Below are 26,127 nucleotides of genomic sequence, written 5' to 3'. Positions count from 1 at the left end.
CAAGTCAGCCTAAAACTCAACCATTACAATAAAATGCGGAAATTTCATAATCAACTCAAAAATACCCCCAAAATCTGGTTGTCACGTGTACAAGCCTCTAAAGTATTACAATTGATTCAAAAGAAATATACAAGTCTCAAATGACATTGTTTCTAGAATAGAACAAGATCATAAATAGGAGTAAGAAGGTCCGTTGAAATGACAAGCATATATCTCACAAACCTCCACAAGAAGCCTTGGAAAAGAAGAGAATGACAAGTACCACAAAAATCCAAGCTCGTAACCAACAAAAAATTGTAGAAGCAAGAGGTGAGTACCAAACCACACGGTACTCAGCAAGTAAACTCCTAAACACAAGCTAAGGGAATAGAATACGAGTACTCTTTACCACCCCAACCGAACCTCCACAACTACAACCTGCATAGAACCAGCCCAACCTAACAGTTCATAGTTTACAAAGCACATAGCTCAACAACAACACTCTAACAATTTCATATCCTTGACAACAACACTCTAACTGTTTCATATCCTCAACAACAACACTCTAACAATTGCATATCTTCAACAACAGGCTCAATATTCATCAGTCACAAGTTCCACAGAAAGGCACTCACAAGATCAGCAATACACAAGATCAAGTTCACCAATAATAAAGAAGTGCAATGCAATGAAATGCAATGTCAAGTATAGTGATGCATGTCTGACCTAATGATACACACATATTGTCTCTCAGTCCGGGACCCATGGGGGACATATCTATCCATGCATTCATCGCGGCGAGCGATATGACCCTCGATAATAGTAACCATCGCGGCGCGCGATACGTCCCTCGAAATATAGTATCCATCGCGGCGCGTGATACGTCCCACGAAATGGTACATCTTCTTTAATTTCTTATTCTTTCTCAATGCACATAACACTTGTCACAACCATGTCTCAGAACAATGCAAATGGCATGTATGTTCACACAAATAATGAGGAGATGACCATTTTCATAACATTGCACAATTCACAACAACACAATCATGCTACAACATCAACAATGATTCAACAAGCCTTTCAAACCATTCTCAACACATCACACAAACAATTGATCACATTGCCTTTTATTACCCCTTTTTCATCATTAGAATAAGTCAATGTGGACAAGTCAATCCATCACCAAATCTCATTACCCCCAAACACATATTACAAGGAAATACACGATTTCATACACTTAACAAGAGTTTAGAAATTCACTTGCCTCAAATAATCGAACAATTACTCCGGAACTTGAGCCTTCCCTTTTTATTGAACTTCCAACCCAAAGCAATCTAGTCAAATAATTAACCACAATAAGATTTCAAAACTAACAACACCCATGTTACTATAGGTCTAACCTAGACCCAAAAACTCATCCCAAATCTATAATCAAGTTCTTAAATCTCGTTGCCAATTAACATGTCAAACTCTTTCAAATTTTTTCCAAATTTGAAGCCTAGGGTTAAGTCCCAACTTCTCCAATATCATAAATCTAAGGATATTCACAAAATGCAATAACCCTAATATTTAATTATTTATCTCAATATATCAAAAATATAGTTTATAATGTGATAATTATGGAAAAACAAAAATCTGGAAAATATCAAAACTGGTTCGCTAACTCCTAAATCAACTGTAACCACTGAATCATTATTCCTAGTATTCACCATTTGCCTATCATTAGCCACACCATCGTTTCTCAATTCCAAAATTACTTTATACAGATATACCAATTTTCTTATTCCAAATCCACTTTTTCCTCTTCAAAGCCAACATTAAGTAATACTAACAGTTATTATGATTACATAAATGACATTTGGCCGTAATGATCACAGGATTGCACGAAATCCAATTCTAATCCACTGTAACTTATAAATATACATATAATTAATCAAGTTTGCAATTTGATTCCCTTCTTACTCTTTTTCACTCATTATTATAATGATAATAATACTTATAACTACATTTGACCTCAATACACATTTTCAATTGCATAATTAATGATTTTATAAATGTTACCTGATCGTGAAGTGCAGTGGATGGTTTCCACGCCAGTCGCCGCTATACGCAGGTAAGTCTCCTTTTCTTTTCTTAAGTTATGAACCAAAAACTCTCTAACCTTAATAATTTATTTTCCTATAAAGGTCAAGTGGTATATGGTATTAAAAAAAAAAAAAAAAACTTAACCCATAATTATTAACTAAAATTAGTTATTTAATAATTAACCGTCAATTAATTTACTTTAGTTAAATGAATATTCAAAATTTCCAAAAATAACCTTTCGAGTCATTACAATAGGGACACATGGCGCAATCTTATCTGTGATCCAATATTTAATAAATGCCGATCGGTGGATAAGATTATGACACGTGTATGTCCGTTAGTATAAAGGGTGTATATGCTCTAGTTTTTGGACGGCAATGTCCCAAAAGTATGACGGAGGGTATCTGCATACCATTTACGATAGTTCGGGGGTATATTTGTCCTTTTTCCCTATTATGTATATAGAAAATTGTACGAAATGCATAGGTCAAAAATTATTTTTCATACATATATATTAAATCTTGGACATCCTTAACGAAATTTCTGACTTTGCCACTGACTACATAGTTCATTGGGAGGTGGCGCTTTCAACTGGATTTTCTCCATATCCAGGACTCAAACCCGAGACATCTTATTACTGATCGAAACAATCTCACCACTGTTTCACAATCCATATTGGTCTATATTATTTTGTGCTTAATATAGCATTTTGATGTGTGACAATAAAAAGGTGTGGAAGTTAAAAATATTGGAGCAAAATTGAATAAAAGCGGAAAGAAAAAAAAGGAAAGGAGACAAGGGGTGGCATGACGGAACATCTTTTCCACGGAAAATGTTTGTACCCTCTCTTTGTCTACAAGGATAGGGATGACAATGGGGGCGGATGCGGGGCGGGGGCGTTTTTAAGGTTGTGCGAGATGGTTTGAAGAGAGTTTTTTAAAAACTAATGTGGGGTGGGGCGGTTGCAGGTTTATGCGATTTTATACGGGTTCAAACTTAATTTTAACTTTTTACATGTTATAAGAGTGATAGAGCATCATTTATTAAGATAATTTCTCTAAAGTTACTAAAATAATCAAGATAGTAAATGAAAATGGCTCAATAAAAACTAATACGACTGTTTACATGCTTCCCAATTGACCTTTAAAAAATAAAATTTTAATTTATTATCTATTAAATTAATATACTTAATGAGAAAATGAATTTATTTTTATAAATTTTATTTTTAGTATCAAATTTAATTAAAAAAGGCAAATATATAAAAATTTATGCGTGGCAGGTTGAAAATGAAAAAAGTTGTTATGCGGGACTGGTTAAAAATTTTATGAGTTAAGCGCAACCCGGCCCGCACCGCCCCATTGTCATCTCTATACAAGGATTCCTGAGGCATGAGTTAAGCATATAGTTGATTGCTCTTTCTTTCGATTGAACGTGTTTTCTGGAAAAATAAGTGGATCTTACTTATTTTCTAATGTTTTGATAAATAAGTAAGAAAATCTTTTATATATATATATATATATATTCCAAGAATATTTTATAAGTTATCTAACAAAATGTTATGAAGACAGATAGGAATGGATACTGGGAGTTCGGGGGTGGGATGGTCAAGGAGTGAAGGCTGGGTCAGTAAGGAGGTGACGAACTTAGAACGTGACTTATGCAAATGGAAGTAAAAAAAAATAGAATGAAAAGAGAATGGAAGAGATCACTTGACGATTGAATGTAGAAGTTTTTCATCGATCGTGATGGCTGACGCACTGAACAAATTTCAGACCCTGAAAAATTCTCAATTTGTTTTGAACTATATTATTTTGTTTTTTCTATATTTAGAAATAGTGCATAAAATACGTTTCGAAGAGGGAATATAAGATAAGAGGAATTAGTCAGATGATAAGCATCCTCACTTCTAATATGAAGATTGTGAGTTTAAGTCATCAAAGGACCGTTTGAATGTTCTCCTTTAGAATCGATCAACTTCACAAAATGATAGAAAATTAAATCCTAAAGAAACCACGTCATATATGTCATTTATTTTGTTTCTTACATCATATCTTAGTTTACTATTCAACTTCTTGACTGCATCTTAATTCCAAAGAAGAACCGTTCATTAAATGTATATATTGCTTGCATTAATTATGTCAAAAGTTAAGTTGAAGTATTTTTATGTATAAGCATACGAATCTTGCTCTTCCTCATCAACTAGGGACAAAGTTCTTTCATAAAAAGAAAATTTTCATTTCTCTCTATAGTAAGCGGCTAAGCGCATGTATTGAATACACTAGGTCAATCAGTATATTTAATATTAAGAAATCATCGAACTTTCGTGTATACCTAGACAACTTATCATACAATTAATCATCAATTGTCTTTGATTCATTTTAGTAATGAACACCGTCTGATTTCACAAGTGCCTAGAGAATTGTCCTTATAGTAAAGCGTATTACATTTCACAACTCATAATCAATATGTACTGTAATGAGGATGAAATGAAATTCAAATGTATATGCACGTCCCAATAACATGTATACACTCATTTCTCTATCGAATAATAGAAAACTCGCAATGTCCATATACGCACTCTGTATTGGATAATCCTATATTGAATAACCCTATATCTCTTGTTGGAAAATACCCTAAGTGAACAACATTTTCCTTGATACCAAACACACCCTAATTGTAGATGAAAGACAACATAGATCAACTTCTAAAGCAAAATAATGCACCATATAACAATCTAACAGCTGTTCTAAAATGTCAAATCCAGGCCTCCATTATAATAACATCTGACTGTTCCAATATTGTTATAAACAACATATCTAGTGTAATATAATGTTGTCTAAAGAACATATATAATATAACATAATATGAAAGATTGAATTCCATAGAAAACATGATGGCCATTGTGAAATGTATTATAGAGAATGATTGTTAAAGAGAAATCAGACTACCAACCAAATGACAAACAAGAAACTACCTCCAAAGCATGACTGCTTCTACCATTTTCCAACATCCATCAAAACTGAAGTTGAAACAAAAAATTATAGCAAATCATAAAAAGTAAAAAGAAACTGTAATTTTCATCTCTCGTATTTGTTCGTTGCCCTATTTTTCTGAAGGGGGCAACTCAGACCACGATTTATGAAGAAAAACAATTTATTCTACAGTGATACCATAATTCATGGCAGCAATTTGTACACCAGGAAGAATTCAAAATTTTCCAGATTATAAAGAGGGATACTACTAACGTGCATCAAGAGTCTCGAGTCTAAACTACTCTCAACAGTGAAAATCAAGGCACCCACGCCCACTGCTCAATCATAATCTGCACCATCATCATCTTCATCAAGCTCCACTTCAGCAGCATCAGATCCTCCAAGAAGAGAGAGGAAAACTAAAACTGCAACTAGTTGAGTGACCAGAAAATATTTAGCCCTTCTACGGAACTTTTTCTCTTCCTCAGTTTTTTCCCTCTTAGGCTTGCTTTTGGGTTTCGAACCTAAATGAATAAACAGAACAAAACAATCATATAGTAGCAAAAACAAAAAATAGTAACAGGACAATAACTACAACAAAATAATATGATAGTCGAAATACAAGAAACAACAGAAAGTAGAAATTAAAAGACAAGAAACTACAAGAGTAATACTACACCTAATATGGACGAATAACATGACAGCTATCTTTTGCCCTAATTGATGTCATTCATACCCTCCTATCTAAAGTCATTTCCTTGATAAGTTAAAACTGTGTGATGTCCTATCTAATCATCTCCCCAAAAATACTTCGATCTACCTCTACCTCTCCTGAAACCATCAATAGTCAACCTCTCACACTATTGGTTTTTTTAATAAACAAATTAAGAAAATAACAGAGAGACTTTGAGAGAAAAAATATTGCAATATTATCAAAGGGAATTATTTTATTAACAATCCAGAGACTTGCATTTATAGATATAATTCCTAACTAAAAATAGAAAAATGAGATACTAACTTATCAGTTTAATTCAAATAACAAATAAAAAGAACTAACTCCTAAATATAAGTCAAATAGGACTCTAATAACATAATTTAAAAACCCTAAAAATAGCCAACTGTTTTATTTCTGCAATATCCTGAGACATATTTTCAACACTCCTTGGATCAGGAATTGTAGATTGTAGTCTCATCTGAAATTGACCTTGTGAACAAATCTACTAATTCATCATTTGTCTTGCAAGGCTTGTGTGCATCTTCTGTTGGATTAAATGAGAAGCTCTTACCTCTCATTTCAACTTGTAAAATCTCTTGCTTAGTAGAATCAAAGATTCGACAATATTTGCCTCCAAATAATAATTTAAATCCTTTTTCTATTAACTGACCAACACTAAACAAACTTTTATCAATATTAGGCACATAAAGAACATCTGAAATTATTTTTATACCTAATTTGTTTTAATTGAAACAGACCCTTTTCCTTTTGCAGGAATATAGTCACCATTCCCAATTCTGACTTTCTTATTTTCCATAGGAATGAACTCTTTAAAAAGATTTCTTTCATATGTCATGTGGTTTGTACAACCACTATCAATCATCCAAAAATCAGATTTTTTGGTTGAAAAACAAGTTGCCACAAATTAGGGTCTTCTTCTTCTTCTTCAGTAGTGACTTGGGCAACTGTTTCATCTTTTTGAAATTTGTTTTTGCAAATCACAGCTTCATGACCGAGTTGACTAAGTTGTTTGCAGTTCTTGCACTGTGCATCTGGTCTTTTCCAACATTTATATGGAGGATGTCCATTTTTTCCACAGTGCTGACAAGGTGGGTAATTTTTTCAAAAATTTACCCTTGCTTTGAGTTTTGTGGCTGGCTACTAATCCTCCTTCAACCATGCCATCTTGCCTCATAAGTCTCCTTTGTTCCTGAGCCTGCAAAGAATTTAACAATTCTGCCAAGGTAATTTTGGACAGATCTTGTGTGTTTTCCAAGGTAGTTATACATGCTTCATATCTTTCGGGCACGATAACAAGAACTTTTTCAACAATTCTTGCATCTTTAAATTCAGTGCCTAGTAATCTTACCTTGTTGACAATAGCAAGCAATCTGTCAGAATATTCCTTAACTGTTTCTGACTCTTTCATTCTCTGCAATTCGAATTCCTTCATTAAATTTAATACCTTCATTCCTCGTATTCTTTCATCTCCAGCATATTCTTTCTTCAGATAATTCCAAATATCTTTTGGTGATGTGAAAGTCATGATTTTCGTGAAAACAGTTGTCGAAACAGCAGCAAACAAAGTTGCTTTTGCCTTCGACTTAATGGTTTTCTTTTCCTTGTGACTCTTGATCTGGGCCACGGTGGGATTATTTGGCAGCGGATTAATTTCATAATCATCTTCCACAGCTTCCCAAAGATCAAGAGCCTCAAAATAAGTTTCCATTCTCACAGCCCATAGTTGATAATTCTCACCATCAAAAATAGGAGGAGCCATTCGTGAAAAACTATTTTCAGAATTCATTTTTCTACTCACAGGTCCCTCAAGAAGAAGGCTCTAGATACCAATTGTTGGTTTTTTTAATAAAGAAATAAAGAAAATAACAGAGAAAGACTTAGAGAGAAAAAATACTGCAGTATTATCAAAGGGAATTATTTTATTAATAATCCAAAGACTTGCATTTATAGATATAATTCCTAACTAAAAATAGAAAAATGAGATACTAACTTATCAGTTTAATTCAAATAACAAATAAAAAGAACTAACTCCTAAATATAAGTCAAATAGGACTCTAATAACATAATTTAAAAAACCCTAGAAATAGCTAACTGTTTTATTTCTGCAATATCCTGAGACATATTTTCAACACACACCTCCGCATTGAGGCATCTGTGCCTCTCCTCATCACATGCCCAAGCCATCTCAACTCGCTTCCCACATCTTGTCCTCCACCGGAACTACTCAACCTTATCATGGATATTCTCATCTTTAATATCTCTCCTAGTATGCCTACACATCCATTGCAATATTTCCGCAACTTTCAACTTCTAAACATGAGAGTTCTTGACTGGCCAACACTTCACCGCATCAACACAGTTGGTCCAACTACCACCCTGTAGAACCTGCCTTTAAGCTTTGGTGACACCTTCTTATCACATGCGAGCCTTCATTTCATCCACCCTCCACCAATACGATGAGTGACTTCCTCTTCAATCTCTCTATTTTTCTTGGATAATAGACTCAAGATACTTCAAACTTCCTCTCTTTTGGATGACTTGTATATCATACCTCACTTTCCACAGCAGCCTCAAGCGCTATGTCATTGAACTTGCACTCCAAGTACTCTATCTTGGCCCTGCTCAACCTGAATCATTTACACTCCAGGTCCATCTCAAAACCTCAAGCTTAGCATTAACACTGCCACGAGTCTCGTCAGCCAGATCAATGTCATCCACAAATAACATATGCCATGGCACCTCATCTTGAATTTGTCTTGTTCATGTATCCATGACCAAGACGAATAAAAAATGGTTATTAGGTTGACCCTTAGTGCAACTTCGTCAAAACTGGGAAGTGCTCCAAGTCTCCTCCCACAATAACATTAATTGATATGTCAATACAAAAAACTACCTAACGAATGAAGTTTAAATGCAGGTGATGTAGCAAAAACAAATGCATGGAAGGCATGTTTCAATATAAAGAAGAAAAGTAAAGACATGCAGCAATTTAATTCTTTTCCTCGTTCTTCTCCTTCTTCAAAGCCTCCTCTCTGTCGTCTAAATCCAAACCCTCCTTCAACAACTTTAAGCTCAACCAACAGTCTTAACTCCCTTATCTTGAGATTAACAGCTCAGATTTGCAACTAAATTGCAACAACTCTTCTTCTTCCTTTGTAGCAAACTCGGCCTAGGTGAGCCACTTCACCGGTCTTCATGCTCTCAACATCCCCAGCAATAACCCACGCACTAACTCATCTCTTAATGCCGAGAAGAACCCTAAGTTTCTCTTCCAAAAATCAAAACTCCAATATTTTGTTACCCACTACATTTTTCTTCTCTTTTTTTTCTTTTTTTGTGGAGGGTCATATTGTCGGGAGAGAAATTGGAAGCTGAGTCAATGAGGGGGTTGAGAAGAAACAACAATTTTCACTTTATGGGTCTAAAGTCATTTTATTGGCTAAATCTCAGATGAGAAATGCACAATCCGCCATGCCAACATTTCGAACTTGATAGAAAAATCCGACAGGTCGAAGTGTTCATTACGTCACAAATAAAGATTAGTTATCTAAATGAAATATCAAAAGCAAAGTTCAGGTGTCTATGGCTATTCCCAGACTAAATTATACTACTAGTGGTACACTTTGGAGGTACCATTGGCTAGTTCCATAAAATGTGACAGGGTACCTCCAAGTTCCACTTTTTTTTCATATTTACATTACTTATGCAGAAATTATAGTACTAAACAAAGATTTTATACCAGAAGTGTTGCATAAGTAAAACCGAGTATTGGGATCATTAAATGTGCTTATCCCTCAAACAAACAACAGCCCTAAATTAACAAGATAATGGTTTTAGCAGGCATGGTAAGGAACCAACAATAAAAAGCGGATCATAGGCCTTCAAGATTTGAACTTTTAAATTTTAACAGAAATATAGAAAGGAAAATATATATTTATGATGCAACTAACAGACTATCACCCAAGAATTCCAAAAAATGGAAGAGAAAACAACAAAAATCTATAAAAAGCAGAATAATATGGTACTATCAGAAAGTTACTCACTCCATTGTGAAGGACGCCTTGGCACGGATGAAGAAGGATCACTCTGGGATTGTGTACCGGAAGATGATGATCCGCTAGAATCTATCAGTTCACTTTTATACTTCTCAGTGTATCTTACAAGATTATCATGTTCCAAGAGCTTGCTTCGGAGCACTGAAGTTTCCTATCAGCAGACATAGACAATTTAAAGGTAATTAGTGAAAGTGCCAGAGTGACGATCACATCTATTTTGCACTGCTCTGATAAAATAAGAGGCTTGTGTAAGATAAAAACAACTGCCTGTTGTGCTTTCCAACCAGTCTCAGATTAAAGAAGCCAACTTCTGACACATTCCAAATATAAAAACATCGTTAACTATTTCAAATTTTTGCATAGGCGTCTAATTGTGCATATTTCATGTTTGTTTCAAACAAAACCGCTCTCATTCAAATGGGCTTTGAAACAACCAAACAGCACCATTTTCTTAATCAAGCAGTTTTAGTGCTCAGGAAATATTATTCCCAATGATTCCAAAATGAACGTAATTCTAGTGTCAGTTGACCAGTGCTCCTTCTTCATCTCAATAACTTGTTCCCTTCTTACACAATCATGTAGACACAGGCACAAGATTGTTTAACTTGTTGTTTGACATGAGAGGAAACCAATTGTATCTCTACCTAGTAACTATAAGTTGTAACTATTATTATTAAACAGTTACTTCCAAATTTACCATATAATTACAGTACAAGTCTGAACAAAAGCTAAGCACGTAAAATTGGTTAAATAAAGCCACAGCGCACTCACAGGCAATGCATACAGTGTAAAAAGTGCATGTCCGAGGAAAACTGCATCCAAACTTGTCGGCCTGTTAGATAACTTTAGAGATTAGTAAATAATGATGCAAAGAAAATGATACATTTGCTTAGTTATGTTGTTGGATGAGGTAACCTGTTGTCAAAGAAATAGGCCTGCTCCCCTAATCTAGTTGATAAAGCACTAAAGGCATCATTGGCATTCCTGTAAATCTGTCCAGCAAAAGTTTTTGATTAATCCCCATTACGAACAATATGTGAAATTAAAGCTGCAAGAAAGATCACAAATGAAGCAAAAAGGGAACCTCATGCAACTGTCTGGTCTCATCCCACAGCAACCCAGAGACTGCATAGTTTCTACAACACTTCGACCTCAAACTAGCTTGAGTGGGCTTTATGATTTCTAATAATCCCTCCGTTTCAATTTTATTGTCCTATTTTGACTTGGCACGGAGCTTAAGAAAGTAAAGAAGACTTTTGAATCTTATGGTCTTAAATTAAAGATATGTAGAATGTACCAAAATGTCACTTAATCTTGGTCTTAAACATGTCATGTGGAAAGTTGAAACTAAAGAGTTGCCAAAAAAGGAAAGAGACATTCTTTTTTAAACAGACTAAAAAGGAAAGTAGGACAAACAAATTGAAACTGAGGGAGTATCCATTATGCCCCATAGTCCATTCAGGCCTATTTCATTCCAATATCCAATATATTTGTTTTTATGCGACTATTTTAGGATTTCTACGAGACAAATAGTTTCCTATTGCAGAAAAATCCATAAATTTGATCACTCTCTTCAAGAATAAAATTGTAGCTAACAGATAATTTATAGCTAAGGTGTAAGGTTGAATGAGCACTAGACCCTTTCCTTCCCCTTCTCATGCACCTTAGAAAACACTTACAAATACATAGTGTGAGTGCAGAAAAGTAGAGGTAAAAATAAACAGATACCAATAGAACTATATTACCTCTTCCTCTCTTCTTTCAGCATTTTCTTTCGTAATACCAAGAATTTGTTTCACAACATGAACTTGCTTTAAGTACAAGATTTTTCCAAGTGGCCACGGGAGATCTGAATAGTAAATCTTGTGTGCAGAAGTTCCGTCAGAACCCACCCAAAGTTCATAAATAATGGCATCTGCAAGCCATGACTCAACCATAGCCTTTGCTGATATCCATTCAGGTATACCACGGACTTGAGAGTCCAAATCAACGAAACCATCTTCGCTTAAATTGCGGATAACTCCACCCTTCTCATTGTTGTAGGCTACGTATGTACCAGATTCGACATAAGGTATTTGATCTGGCGAAAACACAATAAATATTGGGCAATCAACCTATAGGATGACTCAATGTGCTGAAAGAAAGGATATGGCATATTAATTGACTCAAAATATTGCGAAACCTGATTAACAGATAAAATGAATAAACCAAATGGAGAAAACCGTAAAGGCACTACACAAGATTTTCTCATTTGAAATTATTAGCCTGATGAGAGAAAATTTAAGAATTCCTACTTAAAAAGACAGTAATACATATAACTGAAATATTTTGGCGGTAGAGCTTACTGGCCAAATTGATCACTAAGCTTTACCATTCAATTGCTACAAATTTATTTTGAAGCCCTAAGTCTATGCTCTTTTATCCTTGAAACAATCATCAAACACATGTATCATCTATAGTGGACTCAGCCTACTTATAGGAAAAATCAAGGACTCAGTCCCACCCATTCTCTGCTTCCCTGTTTCAAGTATTGGTAAATATATCCAACTTCACACAAGTACAAATGGGTTTCTCTAGCTTGAGATTCTCTTCACATGGTATGCATAGATTCTTCTAATATCAGATAGTTTTGGATCATTTAACACGTGAAATCTCCCCATTCCGAGCTAGAAATCAACTCAAACAAAGAGTTGAGCAGCTAGACCACAGTATATGTACCATCTAACGGAAAAGGCGTAAGGTGACAAGGGCCTGCCTCACTGAGGCGAGAGGCGAGGCACTCGCCTTTTTGAAGTGAGGCGTCAATTAATACCAACAATTAAAATATTTAATTGCATCTATAAATAACCAAACTCTCCATAGCAATAACATATTAACAAATATTTCAATTCAAAACAGTATACTAAACTGAATTGAGCAGAAAATAAAAATATATGGACTAGAAAATGAAAAGAAAAATGGGCAGATCCACAAAAAATTGAAAATAGAGGCCAAAAAACTGAGGAAGAAAAAGCTGTGCACAATGCAGCTGGGGTTACTGGTTGATGTCCAAAACAGAGGGAGAGGAGAAATAAGAAAAAAGGAGAAGAAAGACTGCTGAAACAGAGGAGAAAGAAGAAAGGAGAACAAAGAAGAAGAAAACATAACCTTTTGGCTTTTACAGCTGAAGAGAACAAAGGGAAGAAGAGAACTCAGTGGACTCTTTGAAATTTGAGGTAATAAACCCTAAAATCACGTTTTAAATTCTAAATTGCTGCATCAGTTTTTTTTAAAACAAAAGGAGACGCCTCAGTCCCCTTGCCTCGCGCCTTATCGTTCCTTTTCAATGTATGCTCCCCTCGCCAGGCGACAAGGGCTTGCCTTGCCTCTCGCGTACAGCACTAAGACGAGCGCCTTCAACAACGCTGAACATAGCCAAGGAAGATCTGAACATTAGCAGCTGTAACTAAGCCAATGCCGACCTAACTGCCATATTTATCCATGTAACTAAGACCAATGCTTAACCCATCCAATCGGAAGATAGAAGGAATACAAACCGCTTTTCCTCTTATAGAAAAATAGGACTTTGGCACTTGTTTATCAATCAGTTATTTCAACTACAATTCAATCTCAGTTGGGTACAATCCTCTAAGCACATTCTACTTATAATAGGGTACATTTCATTCTAACACTAAATAATTTGACATTTAAGTATATTAGGAGTTCTCTTTATCAAAAATGTATATTAGGAGTTCTTTAACCAAAGATTCTCCAATGCTCGCATTTATCCATAAATGGACATACAAGTATCTAACAAAACTAAAAAAACCTTTACAACCACTGAGTCTGACATTATGTCAGAACAACAAGAAGACTTAGTCCCAACTTCCTAAAATGATCCTTCATGTTCATTGTGTTTGTTCAGAACTAATGCAGATTAATGTAGAGAAATTGTGAGTCCTTTAAGAAAGTACATCTCTATTGCATCCTTACAACTGAACCAAAATTCTGGTGCTATAACTAGAGGCGGCTCTAGGATTTCTAAAACATGGGCCCACTACTAAAGAAAGGGGTAGACAGCTTAGCTTCCAATCAAGTGCATCATTAAGCCTTTTTGTAGAATGGGTGTCAACAGGTAATATTTGATCAATTTTAAAATATGTAAAAAAAAAACCTCGTTTTGTGGGAAGACCATGAATTCATGTGCACTTAAACTGCATGGTAAATTCGCTCCTGCCTGTGACAATCCAATACATTATAAGAATATTATAACTTCGCATATGATTATTAAGTATCTAACTCGACCGGGAGGCAAGTAGGTCATGGTGTAGAGGAGTTTTATGGTTTGATTAGACAGGTGATACTAGAAGATAAAGAGGAAGCAGAAAGAATCGAACAATATAATGATGGTTCTGATAGAGATTTCATCGATCTTGAGCAGGAACTATATTATGATCAAATTCTGATATTTTAAAGCTTGGTAGGACACTAGGACTTGTGAAAATGTGAAAGTTAAAACAAATGATCTTTGATTGAACCTATTATAAGTCTCGTGTTTTTTTAATGGCACGTGTATTTGGCATGTATTTATCAAAAATACTAGTGAATTTAGGATTGTTTTGTTTTTCTTTATATACATAATGTTTATTTTCAAAAAATTTCACACTCCAACCGAGTATCCATGTAACTTTTTTGCGCTTAAAATCTACAGTCGAAAGACTCCTAATTGTTGTAAAATTACTCGAGCTCATAAATTTGGAGAGTCTGCTTCTACACTGAAATGAAGACCTTCAAGAAGAAATACAAGACTAAAAAATTTTCTTTATCCATCAAGAAAATTAACTACCATAGTTCTTTAAAAAAAAATTGAGTCAGGCAAACTCAAGAAACCCACTTCAACCAAAGCATTTTTTTTTATAACTGTGGTTTCCAAACCAACTTGCGCACACCTCAACCAATTCTACGGGTACCTTCAACCTCCTACTAGCACAAGTACCGGGTATTCTATCAACCAAGGTTTGGACAAATGACAAGAAATTACCTAGTGTTTTTGCCTCCGTTGGGGATGAAGTTTCCAAACCAATTCATTGACCACTAGGCTACACTCTTAGATGCTAAAACTTTGACTTGTCTAAAACACCAAAAGTAATCAATAGTTGGACAGTGCTAGAACAAAGGAGGATATGAATTATCAGTTATTGCATCCTAATGATAACTATCTGTCATCTGGAAGACACATATCATAAGAACTGCCATTAGAGTTTTCACAATTTACATTGTTTCCCTATTTCACAGAAAATATTCCACCACTTCATTAGATAAATAACTGTGCAACAGAACCACCAAATTACTCTCTCTCTAACCTACTTTGTTCATTAGGTTTCACATATGTAGGATAAATATGTCCAACATTTGGAGCTAAATCGAACATAAACTATCTCATTATTCAAAAATCCAAGTTAAACAATCAGAAACTTACAGAATACACTAAAAATCAACATCTTAGATGATAACAAAATATGATCATCTGGAACAAGAAAATGACAATAAAATTATACACTTTTGCATCCCTTCAGCGCAAAGAAGCATAATTTTGATATTAAAAACCTTTAAGCATTAAGTAACTATTACCAAAAACTCAGAAAATAGCTATAACAAAAATTATTTTAAAAATAAAATTTCAATAATTAGCAAGCAAAAAGAATACCAGAATCAGGATTAATGAGATTGAAATCCAAATCAAATGGAGTTCCGGAGAATTTGAGGTAAACGTAAGCCGGTAAACAGTTAGGGCAAGAAGTGGGTAGTCCGAAACAGGATTTTCGGGTCACAAGTGTCAGTTTCTCTCTCTCCTTTGCTTCTTCCATTAGAGATGGAACAATTTATGAGAAAATCTCTGTATCAACAATGAAATGAAATTGGAATTTTTTTTGGTGAAAATAAAACCCTAGAGATTTTGGGGAGGCGTTTTGTGAATTAGGGAATAAGTAAGGACTGAAAATAGTAATTTCCAGGAATAGAAAGCCTCTAGCTTATAATTTACGTAAATATATATTTTTTCTAAAAATACTTTTCACTACTCTGAAAATACTGTTTCAAAAAATATTCTGAAAACAAATTATTTTTGAAAAAGTATTGAATGTTTGGTGTTTTATGCAAATTATTTTTATGGAATCGATAGGTAAAACATAATCAATTTTTAAAACCAGTTAAAAATAAAAGAGTTATGATAAAGAAAGATAATTAGCATTTGGCTAAATATATAAATAATCTCTTTTAACTTGTCTTAGTATTCTATTTAGCCACCTAAGTAAACTTATTAGGCCATCTCCAACCCTGTCCTCTATTTTACTCTCCAAATATAGAGTTTTCTATTTTTTCAGACAATCAATTTCAACCACATTCTCTATTTTACTCTCTAAAAAAGAATCTTCTTTTCTCTCCTCAATATTATATTATTATTTCTATTTCATTTGCATTTCCTTATTTCATAATATAAATCATTTCTCTTTTCTTTTTTTTTCAAATAATCACTTTATATAATTTTTACGTAATATAAAATTTTATTTTTTCAAATTCATTATTTAATATTAAGTTTTATTTTATTCTAAATAACATAAATTGCAAGTTATTAAATAATTCCTCCGTTTCACAAAGAATGACCTCCTTTCCTTTTTAGTCAGTTTAAAAAAGAATGACCTATTTCCTTTTTTGGTAACATTTTACTTTTTGCTTTCCACGTGGCATGTTTAAGACCACAAGATTAAGGGCAATTTTGTACATTTGACATAACATTAATTTAGGACTACAAGATTCAAAAGTCTTCTTTATTTACTTAAACTCCGTGCCAAGTCAAACCAGGTCATTCTTTGTGAAACGGAGGGAGTAATATACAAATTAATGGACAATTCAAATAAAAGTGAAATCATCAATGAAATACAATTACATAAAAATTACATAAATCAACAAGCGCAATCGCAATCACAACCACAACAATTCTCTGGATCATACACTAATTTTTTTCCAAATATTGTTAAATCTGGAAACGACCTACCGAATTACTGAATTATTGTTGCGATAAAATTATTATGTATTGTTATCTTATATTTAAATTATTATGTTATGTATTATATTTTTAAATTAAAATTTCCATCTTATCATTTTACTTATGTGCATTCGTCATAGTGAAAATTAATAATAATATCAAATTATATTAAAGTGATGAAAATTTAAAAAAAAAAAATATTATTAATTCGGGATGAAAGTAGTGTATATCAAATAATATATTTTTTAAAATGTCATATTACATTTAAAAAGAATTACGAATGTTAGATATTTAATTAATGACCTTATATTAAAAATAATATGTTAATTACAAAATAATAGAAATATAATAAAATAATGAAAAAGTGAAATAGAGAATGTGAATAGTAGTTCTCCAAATTTGGAAAACTATTATTCACCTCTCTATAAATGAAGAATAGAGAGTTAATTAAAGAGTGGTTGGAGAGCCCATTCGAGTAGTTGGAGAGTTCATTCTTTATTTTATTCTCCAAATATAGAGAATGGAGAGTAAAATAGGGGTGGATTGGAGATGATCTTACTCCTGTCCACTTTTGTTTGTCATAATTTCCTTTTTAGAGTCTATCTATCAAAATTTTGACTAACATTTTACAAAGTGTTTTTTCATTATATTGACATGCAAAAAATTGCAATTTATAGTTTGAATATCTAAATTTTTTGTTCAAAGTATCAAATTAATATAATCTAATTTAACTTTAAATTTAATCAAATTGACTTTTAAAAAGCATAATATAACATGAACAAAATGAGTATCAATTTGATGTCATTTTAGTAAAAATGCGACGGGGATTAACTGTGCGGTCTTAAAGAATGAAGCGTAGTGTGACAAGTCCACAAGGACAATCAACAGTTTAAAATTGTTGATACTTTTAGAGAGATTCAGCCATTTCTTTAATGAAAGTAACTCAAAACAAGAGCAAAAATGAGTTCAGAGAACCATGAAACACAATGTCACGAGACAACTAAACAGCAACTGATAATCCAATGTTTTATCAAAACTTTAGAACCAACAAAATGAAGCTAACAAAAGATGAAAGCAACAGAAAATTGTACTACTATATAGTAATGCCAATCTAATCAAAGAGTGAGAATCCCAAATCATCGTCACTCTCTTCTTTCTCTTCCTTCTTCTCCTCAGCTGGAGCTGCTTCTGCAGCTGCTGCACCACCGGAAGGAGCTGCTGCTCCACCACCAATGGAACCACCGCCGCCACCACCACCAATTATCACCTATACAATGTGCAAACAATGAGGATAAGAATCATGTTCACACAGTACACAACTTATCAAACAAGAGTAAACCCTCTATATTCAGAGAACCAACAATTCATAAAAAAATTTTACAAAATTCACAGGCAAATCGAAGGCCGTTAACACTCCCTTTTGGAATGTTCAAATTAACTTGTACCTTTAGGACAAGACTAAGTGTGCTTAATATACTACGATGAACGTGTTATGAGGTATCCGGCGTATGTTATCAGGCCAGAAGAAACCCTCTATAGATTCCACCATAGTGGGTCCGTGTTATTTCATTCCAAAATAAAGACTACAGTAAAATTAAGAAACAACATTCAAATATGAAACTGGGAAAATCAAACAAAGTTTGGTAAATCAATGCAGTTCGGGGATCTCAGACATCCAAGGAAGGATAAAAGCAGCATTATCTCTCAAGCCTGGCGAAGGCGAAAGATCTTAGGCGGCCACTGCGAATGTTTAGAGAAACAAGCCTTCAATTGTATCATCACAGAATCCCCCAATATAAACACTCAACCAGCAAACCAAAATTCGCAAACAATGTAACTAATCAAGTGATCAAATTCCAGTGTAGTCCCTTTTCTGTTCAAAATACTAAAACAACCAACCAAATAGCCAATGCGCTTCCTTTTCTTCTTATTCAAAATCACTAGTACCATAAAATTGCACATGAATCACAAAGAAGGAATCCATACACTATTTGATTCTCAGGTTAAATCAGACAGATAAACGAACTTATTCCATTGATAATTCAATCATCAGTCGCGCATCTCAAATACACTAGCTAAAATACTCAGATCCAAGAGATTCATAACGAAAAATAAAACAGATCCATTAAATTTTATACCTGGAAAACAGCGGAGGAAGGTGTAACAAAGGAGAAAGATGACTGAACACCACCAGAAGAGTCAGAAGCAAGAGCAGCTTGAACAAGCTTGCGTTGAAGATCATAGGTACAAGAAGCAGATGCTTCTAGATCACCCTTGTGTTGCTTAGCACTCCATTCATCTCCTGAACCTTTGCAAACGAAGGTGAAAACTCCCATTTTTGCTGCGGCTCTTCTCTTTCTCTCGAGCTTTTTCACTATAGGATGATAACAGAGGCGTTTGGAGTTGAGTGTAAATTGGGGGTTTTGTAGGAGGAGAAACCCTAGGGTTGTTTACTATATTTGAAAAGACCCATATGTCCTTCTGGGATGAAAATATTAACTATTCTATCCTCGTTAGTTTTCATCCGATATTTGGTCCGACACGAATTTTTTTGATCAAATAAACAAATTATAATTCTAATTATATTCTTTGTTATCACCGAAAATACAATAGATCGAAATTTTCTATTTGGAATAGGAACTTATATCTCTTCATATATTACTCTTTAATCTTTATTCTGAAAAACTTTACAAGACCCTCCGAGGTGGGGAGTAGTACGTATGGTTTCATCACGATTCACGATTTTTTTAGGTATTTAGGAGCCATTTGATAGGAAATAAGCTATTTTCTCAATTTTTCGTGTGTGTTAGCCCATAAATATTTTGGTGATATGACTTTCAGGTGTTTTTTTTTAAAAAAAAACTTTACAAATCCGTAATGAGTTGGGGAGCAGTATGTATGGCCTCACCACAATTCACGCTATTTTTTGGCATTTAGGCGCCATTTAAAAGAAAATAAGTGATTTTCTCCATTTTTTGTGTGTGTTAGCCCATTAATATTTTGGTCATATGGTTTTCGGGCAATTTTTTTGAAAAAACTTTACGAGACCCTCCGTAATGAGTTGGGAAGCAGTACTTATGGCCTCACCAGGATTCACGACATTTTTAGGAGGCATTTAACATGAAATAGATGATTTTCTCAGTTTTTTGTGTGTTAACCTATACAAATATTTTGATGATATGACTTCCAGGCTATTTTTTTGAATTTTTTTTACCATATACATGATTATGTGATATTAACTTGAGATGTGAGCAAACTAACCGAAACACAATGTGACATTAACTTGAGATCTGAGCGAACTAGTCCAAACATCACCATTATGAAAAAATACAAAAGAATAAAAAAGATGTGATATCATCATACTTCTATACTTCTAGTGTATTTGTTTGGACAACTCTTCTTTGCTTTTCAATTGATCAACTTTGAATTTGATCCAATTGGTAATTTCAAAGACAAAGAAGATGAAAGCAATAGAAGAAATAATAGCAATGTAGGTAGGTTTCCATGTCTCTTCTTCTTGCAATATTTTGATGCCTTTGAATATGTTGACACAAATCACAATCAACAATGCATAGCCAAGAGAAAGATGATATATACTCCAATATGTGTGAAGTTCATCATTCTTGTGGGGCTTTAATCTTAGTGCCAATGTCTGTATATACACATTAACCAATTGATTAATTAGTAGTGTACATTAAATTGTCATTGACATTATAATGAAAATAAACTAAAATCATAATTAAGTGATGGATTAATTCATGAATCATGGGATAAGAGTACATATTAATCATTCCTCGTCCGATCAATTTATGTGAAGGTATTTGAATAGAGGTAAAATTTAAGAGAAAGAAAAACCTATGAAACTTATGCATATATCAAACCGTAAAATTTATGCGACTTTAAATGGGAACTTTATGTGACTAACACTACTAAATTCAAAGGTTTTTTTCATTGTGAATCAGTGAAAAACTTGTTCTATAGAACATGATTTTCCTACTTATTTCCCATTGAATCTGCTCACTGAAAAATTGCATGGTGAAAAATAGATTCTCACTAAAATTATTTAGTAGAAACCTTCCTAAGTTTTCCGTACAAAAATAAAGTAAAAAAAATTTCTTTTCACACTGATTCAATCAAAATATCTATAAAATAGTCACAAAATATTTATCAATGGAAAAATAGTACTACTACAACTAAAAAGAAGGAGTGACACATAAATTGAGACAACAGAAATAACTATGATTAACAATAAAAGTATATCATATTTATTGCATAAAAAATGAGGGCAGAAAATCAAAAGGTTGTTAGAGACTAGAGAGTAGAGAGTTTTACTTGTAGGGTGGCAAATGTGAAGATGGAAATACCATAAGCTCCATGTTTGGGAAAAGAGTAATATTTGGAATAATTTCCAAGCCAAAGGCCAATTGCCCAACCAGTTGCACCAAAAATATATCCACATGCTTGGCATGCCTTATGAGCATGTTTCCATTGATCATGTTCATTCCAATGTATTGGTCCCTTTTTGAAATACCTAGCTATTATCACCCCAATAGGCAATATTACACCCCAACCTATAATGCTAAGTATTCCATGAGCCTGCAAATATAAAATTAATTACAAGTGTAAAATAAACTTTTTCTATTCAAGTGTAACTTATTACTTTCCAAAATATAGAATGTAGTTTCTCATAAGTGAAATTTGGGAGAGGAAAAAAAACATAATACATAAATATGTCCTTTAACTTGGCCTCGTATTTGTGGCCTCTAACTTTGGATGTGCACAAGTAGGCACTTAAACTTGTATAAAATTGAACAAGTAGATGCACGTGTACGTCCTACGTACGTGGCATAATACACATAGGATGCCACGCATGACACAAGTTGGTTACGTAGGACGCCACTTAGGACTCATATGTTTACTTGTTCAACTTTATACAAGTTTAAGTGTCTATTTATATATGCACAACCAAAGGGTTTAAAATATTGTGTTCTTATGAGTTTAGGGGTTCATTGGCAAATTGATAAGTAGGAGGGTCCAACTTACAAACGGAGCCAATTACAAGGGTCTCCCTAATCATTCCGCCTTACATAAAACCAATTCAACTCACATATCATGGTTAAGTAGCTTAATAAAGTTTATATATTATTAACTAATTAATCAGAGTTTAGTAAAAGAACTCTATACTCAAACACATAGTGTATGTATGTATTAGCTTAGTGTAAATATCTTATGTGAATAAGTTTTTACCTAGTTTGAAGGACATTACATGCATGCAATGAAAAATAATAATCAAAATTATTGATGGCTTAAAATAAATTTGCACTATCAGATCAGCTAAAAAATTACTATTAGACAATTACACAAGTTCATGAAAAATAAGGTGTAACCTCAGCTACCACATGCATGGTAAAATACAATATTAATAGGAGTGTAACATTATTTTATATTGTTACGTGTATATAAGTTAAATTCGAAAAAATATAGACATCACTTACAACTCTTGCTTGATGGCGTCTAGCAGATCTAATACTTAGAGATGTGCCAGTCTGCAAATCAATGATCTCTGTGCTATCATAATTTTTGAGTGTTTTTTCATGAAATTTGGGTTCCATTCCAATTGCAACTATTCCAACTTGCCAAACATGATTAATTCTTGAAATATCAACTGTTTGAGGAAGATATATAGTGGCTTCTATAATGTGATATTGAATATGTCCAAGAAAACCAAATGTCAAATTGCTTACATTTAAATCAATTGGAGTTGGTAAAAGATTGCACCCTATTTTAATATATTGTGTGACATTGTATGTGTTACCAAGAAATGAACCATTTGTTTGTTTGATGCCAATAAGTGCTTGAGTCCCTACCATTCTTGGTTCTGGTCCTAAGTTCAAACCCCAAGCTAACCATCCTGTTTCACCATCTAATCTTGCTCCCACCATTACCTGGAACAGAGGTAAATTCAGAATTTAAAGTCGTAAATTAATGGTAGAACCAAAAATTTTACCTAGGGGATTGAAAAGAATGCTAGAATATCATACTTGAAATTTAATTTGAACATGCAGCCTGACCCGACTTTTGAATCATTTCTACCATTATACTACAAACTTCCTCAAATTACCAAAAGGATTCAACAAATTTTAACAATAATATAACAAATTCACCCAATTTGGTGTAATTTTCTAACAAAGGGGTGTCCGATCGATTTATAGGATATTGACAAGAAAAAATTCTATCAATAATAAAGAACAAAAGGAAAAAAAAAACATAGTTGAAAAAAATGAATTTTGAAAGGAATGGGAAAATAGAGAATTCAAGAGGTCATGAGTATCAAAATAAAAATAAAGACAACTGCTACAAAGAAGAGCTTCCAATTTTCTGCATGTATATATGTATCGAATCGAAAGCAATAAGTTTAGTTGAACTCATAAATTAACTAGCTCTAGATCTGCCTCTGACCTGGAGAGTTTGAGTCGTCGTGTTTTCGACTTTCCATCCAAATTCAACTCCATTCCTATGTTTGTATCTCTTGCATAATGTTAGATTTCTACTAAGGGTTTCAGATAAGAAATTCTCAGTGCAACGATGGGCATGAATTGTCAATGAAAATAAAGATAAAAGAAAGATTGAGTTTGAGACAAAAAATATTAAACAAGATGAAGACATCTTCACTTTCTTTTTTATTTCTTTAATTTATTGCTTCTTTTTTTTTCATGTTTCAACCTCAATATATATAAGAACTAAGTTAAAAGAGGGAAAGAAAAATAAAATTAACTTGAGCATGCATGATATTTTCCATGGAGTGAGAAAATTGGAGTTTAAAAGAAGTAATGTATATGTTCTGTTCTCTTTATTCATGTTTTTTCTCACTTTTTGTTGGATAAAGTCTGAGGTTCTTTTTTGGGAACAAAGTGTGATAGGGTAGCAATAAGGGTCGTGGTGGAGCGATAATTCTTTATTGGTAATTAGACGTCTCGAATTTGAATTTTACTATGTATGAAGTCTTCTTTATTAATTAAGGATCATTTTATCCCCAACATTATCACAAAAATAACTTTTAGCGGTAATATATATGCACATTAATAATGAATGTTAAAGTCTTTGCCGGCATTAGTTAATTGTTCTTGGATTCAATGTCGCTATAGACTTTAGGGACATTTACCAAAAATGTTAATTGTCACTAAAAAACACATGTAACGGCAATTAAGCTATATTGACGTTAATTAATTTCTGTTGTAAATCATTTTTGGTGTAGTAATTATTTCCCACATGAATTAGAATTTAATCGCATTTCGATACGATCACGAACCCTAAGTTGGAAATCGAAAAAAAAAAAAAGAGAGAAAAAGCGTGGGAAGGCAAAAGCAGTGTTTCAATTACTCTTCTAAGGTTTTACACTTTACTTGTCTTTCAATTGTTGCTTTTCTTGTTTAAAATGCTTTTACTAAAGTGAGAACCAACCAGATGTAGCAATGTGCTTCACGTATGTAAAGTGTATGGGAAGGAATTACACTCCAAGGACAAACACACTTAAAAAAAAAATAGATAGGCGGAAAGGCTTTACACAAGATCACAGGGTGAGAGAGAGCCTTTGCTTACATGCTTAACCGTACCCTCCTATCGTACTTATATTGTCTTTCCTTCAGTTATATCCGGTTTCTTTCTTATCCGAAAGCAAGAAAGATAACAAGGGAGGGTTTAGGCAACTCGCTGGTTTCGAGATGGGTTTCCTTGCGGGTGTGTCCACTTGTTTTCCTATTCAAGTTTTGGTTCCAATTTCAGAAAGTTCAGATGAAATAATAAAATAGGCATAATACATAAATATGCTCTTTAATTTTACTTCAGTGAATTTTTATATCCTTCAACTTTCAGTGTGTACAAGTAGATACTTAAATTTATATAAAATTGAACAAATCGACACACATGTTCTACCTGACATAATACACGTAGGACACCACATAGGATACAAAATTGTTATGTAGGATGTTATGTAGGACGATTGAGTCTATTTGTTCAATTTTATATAGGTTTAAGTGTCTACTTGTGCACACTCAAAGTTGAAGGGGTATAAATGCTAGCTGAAACAAAGTTAAAGAGCATATTTATGTATAAATTCCCCTTTAAACTTGTTTTTTAAAGGGAAAATTGTATGAAATAGCAAACTATTAATTCAAATTAAATGTTATAGTCATAGTTTATTTTATTTGTAATTCGCAGTAAACATCCCATTTTTTTGCCATATGGTTCGGTATACAATTAGTCATTTTCGGTATACAATTAGTCATTTTCGGTATACAATTACCTATTCGGTATACAAATGTATAAAATGTGTTTGTGTTTGTATAAAGCGATAGAAAATTGTATATACAAATACAAATACATATATTTTCATCCTATACACTTATAATTATACAAATACAAATCTTATTATACAAATTACAATGTATAAATGAATTTATACAAAACTGAACAATTTGTATATAATTGGATGTATCTAGCGAATTATACAAATCAAAAGTTCCATAGCAAACATAAAATTTGTTATGGAGCGCAATTATGCAAACTATAGTTATAACATACAAATATGATTTTTATGTTTGTTATATGTGAAAGTTGCTCTTTTTCTAAGGTATATATCTTCTTCTTTTTTTTAAAAAAAAAAGGACAAATATGCCCCCGAACTATTGTAAATGGTATGCAGATACTATCCTCCGTCATACTTTTGGGACATTGGTGCTCCTGCCGTCCAAAAACTAGGGCATATATGCTCTTCACTCTAACAGAAGACTAAATAGGGACACGTGGCGCAATCTTATCCGTCGATCTGATATTTAATAAATATTGGGTCGGTGAATAAGATTATGACACATGTATATATGTCTGTTAGTATAAAGGGTATATATGCTCTAGTTTTTGGACGACAGGGACAATATGACAAAGGGTATCTGCATACCATTTACGATGGTTCGAGAGTATATTTGTCCTTTTTCCCAAAAAAAGAAGATAATAGGCATAAATTCTCTCTAAACTTATGCCTTCTTAACTATTAGATCAAAAGTGAATTTAATACCACTCAGTTTCATTGATATGTTCCTATCTCTTGCGGTGGATGTGGCAACAACATATTCTAGGAAGGGAATGATTATTTTCTTCCTTTTCTCAAAGTTATTCTCCCAAATGTTACAAATTTTACTGTTTCAACTTGTAAGTTACTAGTCATAAAGCAACCTCTTGGTTGATAATACAATTAGTGTATGGAAGAAGCTTATAAGATGC

General features: G+C 33.3%; 3 protein-coding genes and 1 non-coding gene across 4 annotated transcripts; all 4 read right to left on the bottom strand.

Annotated features, from left to right (window-relative positions):
• Positions 1–5,084: 5,084 nt before the first annotated feature.
• LOC125830563 (mitochondrial outer membrane import complex protein METAXIN) lies at positions 5,085–15,805 on the bottom strand. The gene is made up of 6 exons (XM_049509746.1): positions 15,514–15,805; positions 11,573–11,907; positions 10,743–10,819; positions 10,599–10,659; positions 9,816–9,978; positions 5,085–5,560 (listed from the first exon to the last, which is right to left on the bottom strand). The coding sequence occupies exons 1-6, from the start codon at positions 15,671–15,673 to the stop codon at positions 5,376–5,378; spliced, it is 981 nt and encodes a 326-aa protein (XP_049365703.1). The 5' UTR covers positions 15,674–15,805; the 3' UTR covers positions 5,085–5,375.
• Positions 15,806–17,860: 2,055 nt separating this feature from the next.
• Positions 17,861–19,274, bottom strand: LOC125830565 (60S acidic ribosomal protein P3-like). The gene is made up of 2 exons (XM_049509749.1): positions 18,990–19,274; positions 17,861–18,118 (listed from the first exon to the last, which is right to left on the bottom strand). Exons 1-2 carry the CDS (start codon positions 19,185–19,187, stop codon positions 17,963–17,965), a joined length of 354 nt encoding a protein of 117 aa, XP_049365706.1. The 5' UTR covers positions 19,188–19,274; the 3' UTR covers positions 17,861–17,962.
• On the bottom strand, positions 18,515–18,638 carry LOC125830591 (small nucleolar RNA SNORD14). Its single transcript, XR_007443150.1, has one exon. It is a non-coding gene; the product is annotated as a small nucleolar RNA SNORD14 (small nucleolar RNA).
• Positions 19,275–20,224: 950 nt separating the features above from the next.
• On the bottom strand, positions 20,225–23,527 carry LOC125830584 (cytochrome b561 and DOMON domain-containing protein At5g47530-like). Its single transcript, XM_049509764.1, has 4 exons — positions 23,311–23,527; positions 22,347–22,796; positions 21,184–21,447; positions 20,225–20,503 (listed from the first exon to the last, which is right to left on the bottom strand). The coding sequence occupies exons 1-4, from the start codon at positions 23,515–23,517 to the stop codon at positions 20,225–20,227; spliced, it is 1,200 nt and encodes a 399-aa protein (XP_049365721.1). The 5' UTR covers positions 23,518–23,527.
• Positions 23,528–26,127: the final 2,600 nt, after the last annotated feature.

Source organism: Solanum verrucosum, unplaced genomic scaffold (assembly GCF_900185275.1).
Source record: "Solanum verrucosum unplaced genomic scaffold, falcon-dt-bn FXZP01000004.1, whole genome shotgun sequence".
Classification (NCBI taxonomy): Eukaryota; Viridiplantae; Streptophyta; class Magnoliopsida; order Solanales; family Solanaceae; genus Solanum; species Solanum verrucosum.
The sequence above is the reverse complement of the archived record's forward strand: the minus strand, read 5'-3'. Positions and strand labels throughout refer to the sequence as shown.